This window comes from Adiantum capillus-veneris, chromosome 23 (assembly GCF_014529385.1).
Source record: "Adiantum capillus-veneris isolate H3 chromosome 23, ASM1452938v2, whole genome shotgun sequence".
Taxonomy (NCBI): Eukaryota; Viridiplantae; Streptophyta; class Polypodiopsida; order Polypodiales; family Pteridaceae; genus Adiantum; species Adiantum capillus-veneris.
In genome coordinates this window covers 109,803,678-109,818,429 of record NC_140953.1, presented here as the reverse complement: position 1 = coordinate 109,818,429, position 14,752 = coordinate 109,803,678, and the positions used below count along the sequence as shown (strand labels likewise).

Sequence of the window (14,752 nt, the reverse complement as noted above, 5' to 3'; positions counted from 1 at the left end):
ATATCCTGCTGTCTGCTGGTATCCCTCTGAATCTACCAGTCTGAATCTCGAGCTGATGTGAGGATGTGCGTATCTGACCAATGGCACAACGCAAACCATGAGACATATGTGTGTCCATGTAGCTGGGTCGAATCACAAACCCATCTCCTGTGAGGTGGAGAAGATGCTCTCTATAGAAAGCCATCTTCGTGCTCAACTCCTGAGGCGGCTCTATCCATGTCCTCCTGGTGTCGAGAGAGAGAGAGAGAGAGAGAGAGAGAGAGAGAGAGAGAGAGAGAGAGAGAGAGAGAGAGAAATGAAATGTTATATTAACGTCTTCAAAAGGCCAAAGTGACCTATGAGACTAGGAAGTTACAATGCGGTGTATCTCATACAAAGTAAGATTAACAAAATAAATTAAACTAGGATAACAAGATATAAATACTGCGGAATCCTAAACTAAGCTGATAGGTGTGAAAGGTGAAAGGCGTGAAATGTGTGAACTGAGCTATACAATGTGTAGATAATATGGGAGGGAAGTAGAGATCTATCTTCATAGAGATCCATCTTCATCTTCATAGAGATCCATCTCCATCTATTTTTGAAAATGCTTTGTATCTTGTCCTCTTTGTTTGATTGGTTTTGCTCGTTTTCTTCGGTTCACTCCACAAATCTTGCTTGGTCTTTGGAATTCCTCAACCTATTTAGCAACGCATCCAGACCATGTTGATCTTTTCACAAATGTCTTGATCTACTAAATCTTGTTGCTAATAGATTCATATCCTTTCTTTTCACCCACAAGACAATACATCCACATAGCATGCAGTTCACAAAATCACACACTTAATTCACACTGAACACTTTTGTTTCAATCCTTTTATCTAGCGATCTCATTCTGTCTAGAACTCGCGATGCACTTAAATCACTATGCAACCATCTCATCCTTCCGGAACTCTTGATGCGCTCACAACAGTATCCAATCATCTCATCCAGATACTAGAATCTCATTCAATTCACATTCTTTAGCCATCACATCTAGATCTCGTTGATCTCTAACAGATGTCTAGATGCACTAAGCTCAAATCATTCACCAAACAAAATGCTGCAGACATTTCATCTTTCTCTACATGTCTCTAACAATACACACAGGAAAGAGTACATGTCTTTAGTTCAATCAAGGAAATTTCCAATTCAATGTACATATATTCATAAAGTCATTCGACAAAATATTGTCAGTCCGTCAGTATCCCTAAAATCTCAAAGAGAAATTAGTGACTTTATTCAATCTAGGCAGTCTGTGACGAAGGAGTGGAGTGGTTCCCCTCTTGTGCAATCCGCACTGCACTAGATTCAACTTGCTAATTCATCGGTAACTTTTGGCATAGACATTGCTAATAATCCAAAAGCTTCAATGTACAACTCTCTCTGAATAGAATTTGCAATGTTTTCCATCCACTTTTTATCGAGGGCCAAAAGTATCCTTGACCAAATTATCCGATGGACGTAGGTTACCAGTTTGTTCTTTTCTTGGGCCTTGTGACTTGTTGGTAGCCCCGCCGGCGCCCCCTGTCCATTGGCACCTTAATCTGAATGGTTGGAAATCTTTGATGAACCATCAATTGATTCCCTTGCTTTATCGGAACCCTCAGATGAAATATCATCTGATTTCCTTTCTTCTTTGGAATCCTTTGATGAACTTGCATTTGGTTCCCTTGGTTCGTCGGAACCCTCGGATGCACTTCATTTGATTCCCTTACTTCTTTAATATCCTCTGATGAACTATCATCGGGTTCCCCTTGTTCTTTTTCTTCACTGGAAGACTCTTGCCCTGTCGAGGTGGACACTGGCTTGTCCGTGGGATAAGTCAATGAGCCGGCATGCATTTTAAAACCTTGCTTGGCATGTCCCATAAGTCTTTGAATAGAGTCAGACTTCTGTTGTAGACAATACCATCGAATCTGTTTTGACCCTCAAAGTGACCCTCCGAAACGAGGACATTGGCAAATAGGTATCCCAAACCTCTTGCAATAGTCATCCAACATGTCTTTCTTAGTCATTCTCAGATGATGCCAAGCCGTAATTACATCTTCATCTTATTCTTCTGTTATCTAGGCAGAAGTGAAAATTTTCTTGAATTCTACCCGCTTCTTAGGTGCTTCTCTGTGTAACAACAGAGTAGACCACCATGTCTGTGCATTTCCTTTCAAGTAAGATTCCACCCTTCGCACCTTGGAGCGTTCTAAGAACCGATCTCCTGAGAAGGCGACGTCAAACTGCTTTAGGAACTCAAGGGCTTGATGAGTGTCCTTGTAGCCTTAAAACGCGTCAAACTTGAATGCTTGAACCCCATCCTTGAACTCCTTGGTCTTCTTGTCCATTTGTTCATGGTCAGCAGAGGATGAGCTCTCCTCCTCTAAATTCCTAGATGGCCTCTCATGCCTTCTAGGCTTTTTCAAATTTTTTGCTTTTCTGGCCGCGTGTGTGCATAAGTGTTAATTCCCGTTCCCTTTGCAAAGTGCTCTGTGTGTGTGTCTAAAGTAAAGAATTACGTGTGAAAGCCAAAGCCTACCGACCCATGGGCCGGTTTCATGGATGGTGGTCCTTCTTGGACTAGGAGCCAGTTACAATTAGCTCTAGCATACTTCAAAGTGGGGAGAAGCTCTTCTTGATTCTCTCAAATTTGGTGCCGGGTTCCACAGGTATATTTTCTTTTGGATTCACCTACCTTTGGTGATCCATTTACAAAGGTAGAGACTATTGTAGAGTTGTGGGGCAGTTATCCATGGTGAAGGTGTTCTCCCTTCAAAGGGGGATGTGGAGTCAGCTTGGGGAGTCCGTCTCCTTGGACTACTTCCTTCCAGTTCAGTGATTTCATGTGGAACGGATATGATTGCCTGTCTATTTGGTGTTCTTCTCTTGCAGAGCTTGGGTGTGGGGTCCCTTGATCTTGCCGTATTAGACGTAGTCTGAATATTGATGTGTGTTCCTTCCTGTTGGATGTATGCTCCTGATTCACTCTGAGAGTGGGGTGATACTCTCTCGGTATGTGTTCCAGACAAATGAAGGTCAATAGCAGTTTTCACTCTTAGTTTCGATTGATGTAGTTCCTTTAGATACAGTTTGCAATTCATCTTTCTATATGGTGGTTGGTGTAGTTCCTTGGTTCTTCATCATCGGGCAGTTGATTTCTCAGTAGCTTCGGTTGTCCGCATTCTTTGGACATCCCATAGCAGCTTGGAGATTGTGGCATGTGGCATGTGAATGGAGGTGCAAATTTTTGACCCTTTTCTTGAAAGTGGAGCACTTGAGAGTTGGGAAATGATTCGGATACCCGTAGTTTATGCCTTTATCCTTCGTTTTGATGCATTCTCTTGGAGCGGTCAGCAATAGTACCTTTTGTAGATGCTGGTTGTGCGACTTATGAGTAGGGCAAGTTGAGGAGATTCTTGTTAGAGTTGGATTTACTCTCAGCAGACAACATTTTACATTTTGGACGTCTCTTGGGTGTAGCAGTTGGATCGTATACCACAGGATACTTTTATACCATGGAAATTTGTTGGGATATTATCGTCCATGAAATCCTTTCTTTCCAGTTGCAGATTGCTCACTCCAACTTGCTAGGCCGTCTTCCTTTCAAGGAGTTGAGAGGGGGTGTTAAGAGTTATGTCATCTCTTTGGATTCATTAAGTCTGTCCCAGTTTCTCACAGGGACATGTGTTTGGGAGTGGGGGCTGTTTTGTGGCTGTGCCCGGCCAGAGTGAGGTTGTTTTATCATATCAGGATGTGTCTAACCATGTCTGGCTCAAGGTTTTGGCTTGTTTTCCATGGCCAGTAGTCTCCTGCAGGCTGAGAGTATTTTTCCTGGCCTTCCCTGGTTTTTCCCTATAGTCCTCTGGGCTTTTGGTGCTGTTTTTCCCATTTATGAGGTTGTGGGAGCAGCCTCAGATCCGGCCGACCAGCAACGCATGAGTTTCACAACGCATTAATTAATCCACATTCAATTTGGATCAAAACTCGAAACACTTGAAACGTTTCTAAACAAACACGAAACAAGGTGATGAAACGACTATTGAAGGTTGGACACAAAATTCGAGGTCTAGTTTTAGAATGTCATGGTTGGCCATGTTTCCAGGAAAAAGCAAGCATTTCTTCTCCATTCACATGTGAGATCTACAAGACAAAGGTATCGAGCCTCTCTCTCTCTCTCTCTCTCTCTCTCTCTCTCTCTCTCTCTCCACTCTTGATCATATTCTGACACTTAGAGCCATCATTGAGGAGGGCAGGTCACATGGGAGACGGATTTATTGTAGCTTTGTGGATTTCCGCAAAGCATTTGACATGGTACCGAGAGCTCGATTGATGCGCAGACTGCAGGAGATGGGGGTGCCCATAGTGTTGATTTGGGGGATTATGGCTCTATACAGATCAGTGATGGGACATGTACGGACTCCGGAGGGGATATCTGATTTAGTTCACTCCACCATTGGGGTGAAACAAGGTTGCCCATTGTCTCCTACTCTATTTGGTATGTATGTTGATGAGGTGTCTGATTACATTGACAGAGGGTGATAGAGGTGCCCAGCTGGCAGGGACGTGGATCCCATTGTTGTTATATGCTGATGATATTGTGTTGATCCCTGACTCACCAGAGGGTATGCAGCGACAGTTGGATGCATTACACAAATTTGCAGAGGATAGTGGATTGTTTGTAAACCTTGGTAAAATCAAGGTTACGGTGTTTAACACTACACCACAGTGGATCAGGAGATCAGCACCGACTTTCACATATGGTCAAGAGATTGTAGAGTATATAGATGCAAACACTTACCTTGGGATTGTCTTCACTGGGTCGAGGTTTTCTTTGAGGAGAGCAGCAGAGACTAGACTGACTAGAGATTTTGCGGCCTTGGGAGGCTTGGAGAGGATGTGTTTGCAGGTTCAGTTCCAGGAACCTTGGACAAAGTTATGGCTCTTTGATACCTTAGTATCGTGAGCTATGTTGTATGGGGTGCAGACATGGGGACCTTCTGTAGGCCAGGATGGTTGGAGACGTATGGAGAGGCCCTTGGTATCTATGATCTCTTGACTGATCAAAGCCAAGGCCTCCGTACCCCGCGGTATCATTCGAGCAGAGCTAGCTGCCCCTCCTATGGAGATTGAGGCGCTTACCAGATTAGTCTCCTTTGTGCACAGCTTGTGGGATACTACTAGAGACAGATATGCTAGACTGGCCCTTGAGTCTTCCAGACAGTTAGCTCTTCAGGGGGATCCTTCATGCTGGTATGCACAGATGACATCATGGTTTTAGACGCATGGTTTCACCATGGACAGGCTGCCCCCTTTCCAGTACTCTCTTCAGGCACCCTCGATGTCTCTTACACGGGTGGAGATTACTAGACTCATTCGTCAGGACCTGATCCAGCTGGGTACCAGGAGGACATGGATAGAGCCGCCACAGGAGTTGGGCACGAAGATGGCTTTTTCTAGAGAGCATCTTCCCCACCTCACAGGAGATGGGTTTGTGATCCGACCCAGCTACATGGACACACATGTCTCATGGTTTGCGGTGTGCCATTGGTCAGATACGCACATCCTCACATCAGCTGGAGATTGAGACTAGTAGATTTGGAGGGATACCAGCAGAATCAGGATATGCCTCTTATGCCAGTTAGAGCCAGAGATAGAGCTACATTACATATGTCATTGCACAGTGTACTATGAGATACGGGGCCGTTTTCATTGCTTATTGAGAGAGGGTTTCGGTCCTTTCTCTAGGATCATGAGTTATGAGGATCAGAGATGTCTTGGGCTATATCTACTTGAGTTACAAAGATATAGAGACACTTTACTGGGGAGAGATAGAGAGAGACAATCCCAGAGATAGATTACAGATTTCTTTTCACTAGATATGGGACAGCCAAAGGAGCAGTCATCATTGCAGAGCTCGGCCCACACTCATTCGGCCACTATCAGCACTCTCATCGACCGAGCACTGGAGCTACGGAGATCCAGGCGGCCACGATTGAGGAGAGGGGCTGCACAGTATCGGCGGAGACTACAGCAGAGGATTTGAACCATACTCTCTCTATATTCAGAGTGCATATGAGGATGGATTCTAGTAGTAGTATCTAGTTCTTTTGTACCCAGACATGGTATTAGATTCTCCATTTTGTAACAGATTGGTCTCATAGGTCATTTTGGCCTTTTGAAGACGTTAATATAACATTTCATTTCATTTTCTCATAGGTCTCATAGGTCATTTTGGTCTTTTGAAGACATTAATATTACATTTCATTTCATTTCATTTCTCTCTCTCTCTCTCTCTCTCTCTCTCTCTCTCACAGGTCAGAGCATGGTTTGAGGGACACGGTCTTGACATGGAGAGCCTACCACCATTCCAGTACGACCCCCACTCACCATCTGTTCACCTCTCTCGCAGTGAGAGAAACTTGGTATTGAGACAGGATCTGTGGCAGCTATACACTAGGAGAGTCTGGGAGTCACCTGGCTTGGGGACGAGGATGTCAGATTACAGAGACCAGTTTCTCACCATATTGTCTGGGGGGTTCATACAGAGACCACGCTATATGGACACATATATGCCACATAGCTCACGGGTGGCGATTGGTCAGCTGAGAGTGGCTTCACACAGGTTAGAGATTGAGATCGGGAGACATACTGGTGTTCCCAGGGAGGAGCGAGTCTGCAGAGCCTGCACAGAGGAGGTGGAGAGTGAGGAGCACTTTGTATGTAGATGCAGAGCATACACTGAGATCAGAGGCAGATATGAGGCCTTATTCAGAGGACAGCCCACTCTCCGAGAGATCATGGACTCTCGAGATCAGAGACAGCTCGGACGTTTCTTACTAGAGATACAGAGCCATCGGGACACACTACTACAGCCACGCACAGCTACACAGACAGAGGGGAGACAGTCGCAGCTCACAGACTTCTTTCAGAGGATTGCCACCCCTACCTCACCAGATACTCAGAGAGGAGTGACACTCCCACAGGCGGAGGTGAACCGAGCTAGACGACGACCACGAGTCACAGGCTACAGGGGCGTGAGCTCCCACCACCGACAGATCGAGGAGATCCGAGCCCGGGAGCGCCGTGCCACTGAGGAGCGAGTAGCTCAGATGAGGGCCGACCCGACAGCTTTCATCCGGGTAGCCTTGGCACCAGCCCCGCCCATGTACCACATCTTACATCCCCCCATTTGTACAGGATGGAGCTAGAGAGCTTGATGCATTCTCATGATTGTACTACCTTGAGCATATAGACATGCATATACCCCTAGAGATAGAACCCCATCCCTCCTCAGATACTCCATTACCTACATTCAGTTCAGTTTTGTATCAGTTTTGTTTCATTTGTCTTTCCGATAGACGGATGACATACACGCCATGTACATTTGATTTGTCTCATAGGCCGATTTCGGCCTGACATAGACGTTAAAAATCTTTCTTTCTTTCTTTCTTTCTTTCTCTCTCTCTCTCTCTAAATTTTCACACATGCATACACATTTAAAGCTAACAAGGACCTGTGACATGTTCTCACAACTACATGTTACCCAAGGCTTGCTATTGGCCTTCATGGTAGAATTTTGAGAATTTCATAATGCAAATGTATACGGAGCTACTACCGAAAGTGCTCAACTCTAGGTATTCTACAGCCCCACGAAACCAACTTGTTTCTTCTTGGAATCTTTGAAAGAAAACGAAACGAAACACGTCGAAACACGAAACACACACGAAACGTTTAGTCACTATGCCCCAAACACACACATCCCAACGGCCACCACCACCATTGGGGTACTCATAGGCTTCCCACCTATCCAGATGCCCCCCTGACCCAGAAAATGGGATTATGAAGAGTCATAATGCCTAAAATAGGTCATCCATTAGAATTGGCCTACCATACCGGACAAAATGTGGAAAACTCCCGTGAATCCTGGACGCTAGTAGAGCCTCACAAGGCCGGGCACATCCACACAGAAGCCCTCACTTGCTAGATCTAGACATGAAACCCAATGGGTGACCTCCAAAAGTCTAAGAACATCTATTGCTAAGACTAAAAGCACAGCTTCCTTTCTCTGCCAGAAAGAGGCTCCACATCATGACTTGCCAATCACCCCTCTTATCAATATGAGGCCTAGACAATATATAGGCGACATATACCTGCCACATGTGAGGAAAAGGTCTAGATGTTACCATTGGCCAAGGCTTCTTTGGATGAGAACCAATAAGAACGTAATACTAGGAGGGCTTGGTTTTATATTTTTTTTGGTGTGGTTGTTCATAGCGGACCACACATAGAAGTTTTTGGTGCAATTTTTATTGCTAATTAGCAACATGATGGTGCATGAAAGCATGCCTAAGACAAACCTAAGACTTTGGAAAACCTCTCGAGATTATCAAAATACATTACTGTCTGGGCTGATAAAGGTAATCAACAAGGCTCACTTTCCAAGGGACAACCTTGTTTTTTCTTTCTTGTAGATAATTGGTTGTCTCAAATGAGTTTTTCCTTTTTCAAAGGAGTATTTAATGCCCCACAGGCGAGCAAACACTTTTTCAATAACTTGCTCATAATGGTAAAACCCGCTGTTTCTGGGAGCAACGGCTACAGAGCTGATGTTTTCTATGTAGAGACTTCATTTTGTAATCAGATTTTTGTAAATGATTAAATCTGAACATGAAAATTAAAATGAGAATTTTACAGTAAAAGACGAGTCTAATGTCAAGTTTCTCTTTCTTCGCTAGGTGCATAGCTCAATTCCGCAAAAGGAAACAGGAGGGGTAGTAGCTATTGATTTTTTAAAGAAGGGTGATGGCTTTGCAACACTGAGCAATACTGGTGAGTTGTCTTGCTCTCACATTTCCAAACCATCTAAAAGCAAGGACAGCCATGTATTTATAGTAGACTTTTACACTCCATGTCAAATAGAGGTCAAGGAAGTGCACAACCTGCTAACATGTAGCTTATGCTGACTATTCTTGGTATCTGTGGCATGCAAAATTTAGCTGAAAAGATAAACAAATAAGATGCAAACTTCAATTTTGAGGAAGTTCATTTGCCACTAGATCAATTGTTAGTGAGAATTGTGTTATGTTGCCCATCGACTTGCATAAACAAAGTATTTATATAACCCCCTTTCTAGTGAAAATTGTGTTACATTGCCCATCAACACGCATATAGATAAAGAGTTTATTAGAGGAGTAGCTGTTATTAGGAACGGCCACATCACGAATGGATTTTCCATTTCTGTGATTTAAACATGGGCACTCAATTAACACAAGTATGAGCCTCACTAAGTTGGCGTTCTTTGATCACGTCGTAGTACTTGCATTTGACTGAGCAGCAAGAATACTTGTATCTTTATTCTGATGTGCTTTCCTCATCATGGCCATAATTATAGCATTCATAATTATAGCATTCATTTCGATGCACATGATAGAACTTGCATTTGACTCAGAGCTGCAGGAAGGCTTCTATTTCCATTCTCTTGTGCTTTCCTCATCCTGGCCATAATTGTAACATTCACTTCATTGCACTGTATAAAACATGCCCATGCATAATCTATACCATCAGAACTTTGTATAGTAAAAGGAACAATAATACCATACATTGTGGTTTGATCATATAATGCTTAAATAGTGTTGTTCATATGCAGAAATGTAATGGCATTGGTGGGAAATGATTAGATATTGATACCGCTTACTCAGTCGATAGAAATGAAAAAATTTATTGCATCAAGCACTTACTTTTCTTGCGCCAAGCTCCATGACTATAGGTGAAGCCAAGGGTTGATTTTCAAAGATCATTGCATTCAACAATTGTCATAAAAGAAGCCAATGAGTCACGTTGTAGAAATGAAATTAAATGTAATGTTTATTTACGTCTGCAAAAGGCCTAAAAGACCTTTGAGACCAGAAATTACATCATCATCATATGTCTAAATGTCCAGTATAGAGAATACAAAAGGCTAAGGTAACAAAAGCTGAAATGTGAACAAATGAGTGAACCAATAGATCCAGCTGGGGCCCTCTCCGCCATAGCCTAATCTCCTGAGTGGGCTGCTCCTGTATGAACCCTCCCATGAACTCTCTCATGGGCCACTGCATGATGGCATCAATCTCTTCCTTTGTAAAGAGCTTCTCTATGCCTCTCAGTAATGGCTTGGATGGCTGATGGTAGATCGATGACATGATCTTAGTGGGCTGCTCCTCTATGAACCCTCCCATGAACACTCTCATGGGCCACTGCATGATGGCATCAATCTCTTCCTTTGTAAAGAGCTTTGTAGGAGCTTCTCTATTCCTCTCAGTAATGGCTTGGATGGCTGATGGTAGATCGATGACATGATATGCGAGAGAGGTTCGAGAGCGTCGTGACATGTTAATCTTTGTAGCTCTATCTAGGAAAGTCCCATGACCTGAAAATTGATGTGTACTGGGGACCACCTGCTAAGAGCTGCTAGTCCAAAAGAAATTTGTTGCCTCTCTAAATAGGTCCTTTGCTCGGGGGGGTCACTTAATAATTATTACACATATAGAAGGGTACCATAAAACAAAATTGGGAAAAAAATATGCAGATGAATAGAAAAAGGGTGTAATTTAGCTGTCCAAAATTCATAGATAAGGGGTTTTAGAATTAGTCCTTGAAAGCACGTGATGTACAAAATTTATACATAGTGACCCCTCGGAGGTCCTTTGCTTGGACATGTAGAGCTGTGTAATAAAAGCATGTTTGCAATGAAATCGTCTCCGTATTTCATAATATACTAGGTACCGACACATGTAATGCTCCTTTGTCTCCGACTCTAAGTTGCATAGCTGGCATATCTGCTGCTTTTGGGGTACAAAAGTATATCTACACGTTTCTATCTGCAGTTGACGGGAGAATGTTTGAAGTTGTCCTGTGAGATCATAGTTACCCAAAACTCTATTTTTTTATCGTTTGCTCATTTCTGTTTGTATTCGCTGTCCCCGTTTCCACACCCTCACTCCCTATAATTATTTCAAACTATCCGAAACTCAACTTTTGCCATTTTTGTCTAAGTTTCCATTCTTGTTCCCGTTTGCCGGTTTCCCATAACTATGTATGAGACAACGAGGCCCATGTGATGGGTGTGAATCAATGTATCCTCAAAAATGAGAAAAAATCCTTTTTGGAGAATCCATTTTCTTCCCCATCTTAGTCATCCCTGTCCTTTCTCTGTATCAATCTACATGAGATCCTGTTTGATAATCTTGTTGAAGGTGAGTGATGGTGCATCAAGAAGTACTGAAAGGGTGGCAATCCGTCCATAGTAAAGTCATGCAACTGAAACGAGGCTAACACTTTTGCATACCAACATCTAGAGTCTCCACCATAATTGGTGTAGCTTCCAATGCTGCTTTGAGGACCTCATGTGGCACTTTGGCCTTAAATCGGACCATCATAGTGACCAGTTGACTCTCCATATCTCTCTAACCACCAACCAGACCGACTACGGTGGTCTTGACTAGGTCCCCAAAATCTGTACCCCTTACAATAATGTGGATGTCACCATTGTATCAAATAGCCATAGCTTACTGGAGAGCTCTTGAAATTGCACTAGTGAGCACATTCATTCCGATTGTACAAGGGCTTCACATCCTCGTGTCAGTCTCGAAGGCACTGCCTCTCTCATAGAGAAAGAGGGTTTTGTAAACACGACTCGCATTTTTCCCCCCCGAAGAAAAGATCCTTCCATTAGTTAAGAAAACTGCCCAATGGGCTACAACCTGCCCTTGCTAGAGAGGGCTACATCAAAATGTGGGGAGACTCTCCCAATGAAAAGGTAAGATATGTAGAATGGTGGCTAACTCAGGATATGGGAGGAGGAAACAACCACACTGATAGACGGTACTGCCATCTAGGCGTGCCCTGAACCATGGTGAAGAAGGGTCTTGGCTGCCAAAGTCGCAAGAAGGCCTCGCGGCGCCCCGGCATGCGGTCGGAGCTGCCTTGAAGTCTCTCAAACTGGCCCCTGAGTGTATGGACCAGCTTCAACCAAATGTCATGTATAGTCTCTGCCGGTGGGACGGGTGGTTGAGCCTCAAAGATAATGGGCTCTCTAGACGAACCACATTGTTAGGCTGCAGAGGAGCTCCCAACAACACTCTATCTCTGCTCCACTCCCGAGGAACAAGCTTTGTGGAGGGCTGGAGTGTAGGTTGGCCCTACTGTATCACAATCATCCTGCTGACTAAAGCCATCTCAAAGCGAAGTGTCGTGCTCGTGAGTGTGGACCAAGCTGTAGCGCCCCAAGTGTACTGGCTAGCTGTAGAAAGTGCAGGTATCAATCGAAGAATCCAAAGCCAAACTTGCTGTGACATGGGGCAGTCCCACAGACAATGATGCTCGGTCTCAAGTGGATGGTCATAGGCACGACTCACAATTATGTGTAGGAGTCTATATATTCCACCATTTCTTGACTATAAGTAAACATTGGTGTTGATACAATGGCAAAACGAACTATATGTATACAATCAGGGTTGATTGAACAATTCGAAGCCTCACATGCAAAGGACAAGTAGAAAGCTTCCAATAATGGATCTTTAGTTGTATTTGCAACAAAACCCAATCTGTCTGCTTGCAAGAGGAAACAAAGCATGCAATTGGAAATCCTAGATGTCTGACTATATCATTGGGAGGAATCACTTCACCACGCCAAAGAATAGTTGCCAATCTTTCTTGTTAAGAGGAAATAAGCTACATTTGCAAAATTTTTCTCTCAATCCGACTACTAATGCATACAATTCTAATGCATCCATAATTACTTTGACGTCAAAAAGGTCATGTTTAGGCATAACTGCTGAGCCATTAGCATATGCTTAACTCACATGATGTCTCTTAAAGGAAGAATCTGTCACAAAGTGATGATGTGGCATGACCAACTAGAAGAGAAATGGTCGAGTGGACAAGAGAAACTGAGCCGACCAACGTAAAGAACTTATCGAACACCGGGAAGGGTCCAAACCCTAAAAATCCCAAAGCTTGAAGTCTGAGGCTGATTTTCGTAAAACATGCTGACATGTTGATGTGGCAATTTGTTCGGACGATGATGTGGCACACCCATATGGATTTTTCGTAAAATGCGCTAATGCTGCCATGTGGAAGGCTGTATGGATTTTCGCAAATTAGGTTGACTGCTTTTGGCCGATTTTAGTGCTAGCTTCTGATAGCATACGCTTTTGGGGATTAGTGCTTTTGGAGAAGTGCTTTTGGGGCTCTGCTTCTAGGCAACCCTTGTACTGTTTATAAGGAGCCCTTGGGGCCTCACTTTGGAGAGCATTTGGACGCAGAGTCTGAGAGCACAGGACCCTCGGGAGTTGTACTTTGCCGTGAGCAATAACCAGTGGATCTGGGCGCGGAACTTTGCCGTGCCGTGTCGACTCTCTCTCTCTCTCTCTCTCTCTCTCTCTCTCTTAAATTTCAATGATTTCGCAGTTTCTGTTCGTGTGTTGCCATTGATTTCTCACTTGGATACCACTGTACACGCTTGGAGTGTCCAAGCGTGTAACAGTGGTATCAAAGCTCATAAAGATTCTTCTTGTATAGAGGATCCAATCCCTTCTGTAGCACACATAGGTTCTCGAGGAGAATCTGACGGAGAAGTCAAGATTTTGTTTATCAAGCAATCTTCGTGTCCCTGCCCTGAACTTGTTAGCCACTCCCACCCTTAATTCATCGCGCACGGGCGAGCTCCCGTCTTCATTGCTCTGTCTTGAGGGCCATTAAGCCATGCAAGAACCACAGAGTGGGGGCCACCCTAAAATGCCAGCCGCCGTGAACAAATTTCCAGTGGGGGAGTTTGATTGAGTGGAGTGCAAACGTCAGTTGCAGGTTGACATGTGTGTGAAAAGATTAATAAAGTACTTCTAGAACCCGAAATATGTGAAGCCTATGAAGACTTACCCGATGGATGAGATTCATGCGAGCTGGGGACAGGACATTGATTCTCCTCTCAGGTGAGGAAGAAAGCTGAAAGGACTAACGAGTGCAAAAAGCCGAAACTGTACTCGCAAAAAGAGCTGGACAGAGCTCTTGGCAAGAAGATGAACCAAATAATGAAAGGCTTGAAGCGGTCTCGGAAAAAGAGGAAATCAGCGGCGGACAGAAGTCGACTTTCGAGGTGGCAAGCAAATCCAAGAAGCGTGCTTGTTTCGAGGATGACTCTTATTTTTCTTTGTCTTCAGAGAGTTCTGACAGTGCGTCGTCCTCTAGTTCTACTGAGGATGAGAAAAAGCGGAAGAAGCGAAGAAAAAGCAAGAAAAGCAGATTTCTGAAAAAGTCTAGAAGGCATGACATGCCATCTAGCAGTTCAGAGGATGAGAAGCCATCTAGCAGTTCAGAGGAGTTAAAGAAGGGGTTCAGGCCGTTAGGTTTGAGATGTTTTCAAGCTACCAGGACACCCATCGAGCCCTTGAGTTTATACAGTAGTTTGACGTCGCCTTCTTTGGAGGTTGGTTCTCGGAACACTTCGAGGTGCGAAGGGTGGCATCTTACTTGAAAGGAACTGCACATACATGGTGGTCTACTTTGTTGTTACGCAGAGAAGCACTTGCGACGTGGGTAAAATTCAAGAAAATTTTCACGTCAACTTGGATATCAAACAATTATGAAAGAGGTGTCATCACAGCTTGGCATCATTTGAGAATGACTAAGAAAGATACATTGGATGACTATTGCTAGAGGTTTTGGGATACTTATTTGCCAATGTCTCTGTTTCGGAAGATTACTT

The 14,752-nt window shown here is 43.9% G+C and overlaps 1 protein-coding gene across 5 annotated transcripts in view; it reads left to right on the top strand.

The window, feature by feature from the left end:
- Positions 1 to 14,752, top strand: part of LOC147428350 (cilia- and flagella-associated protein 251-like) — a 235,631-nt gene that overhangs the window by 55,063 nt on the left and 165,816 nt on the right. For all 5 annotated transcript variants that reach the window (XM_086496909.1, XM_086496907.1, XM_086496906.1 and 2 more), the window contains one exon: positions 8,745 to 8,838. In XM_086496909.1, the coding sequence (XP_086353035.1) occupies positions 8,745 to 8,838 (94 nt within the window). The remainder of the gene's footprint in view (positions 1 to 8,744; positions 8,839 to 14,752) is intronic.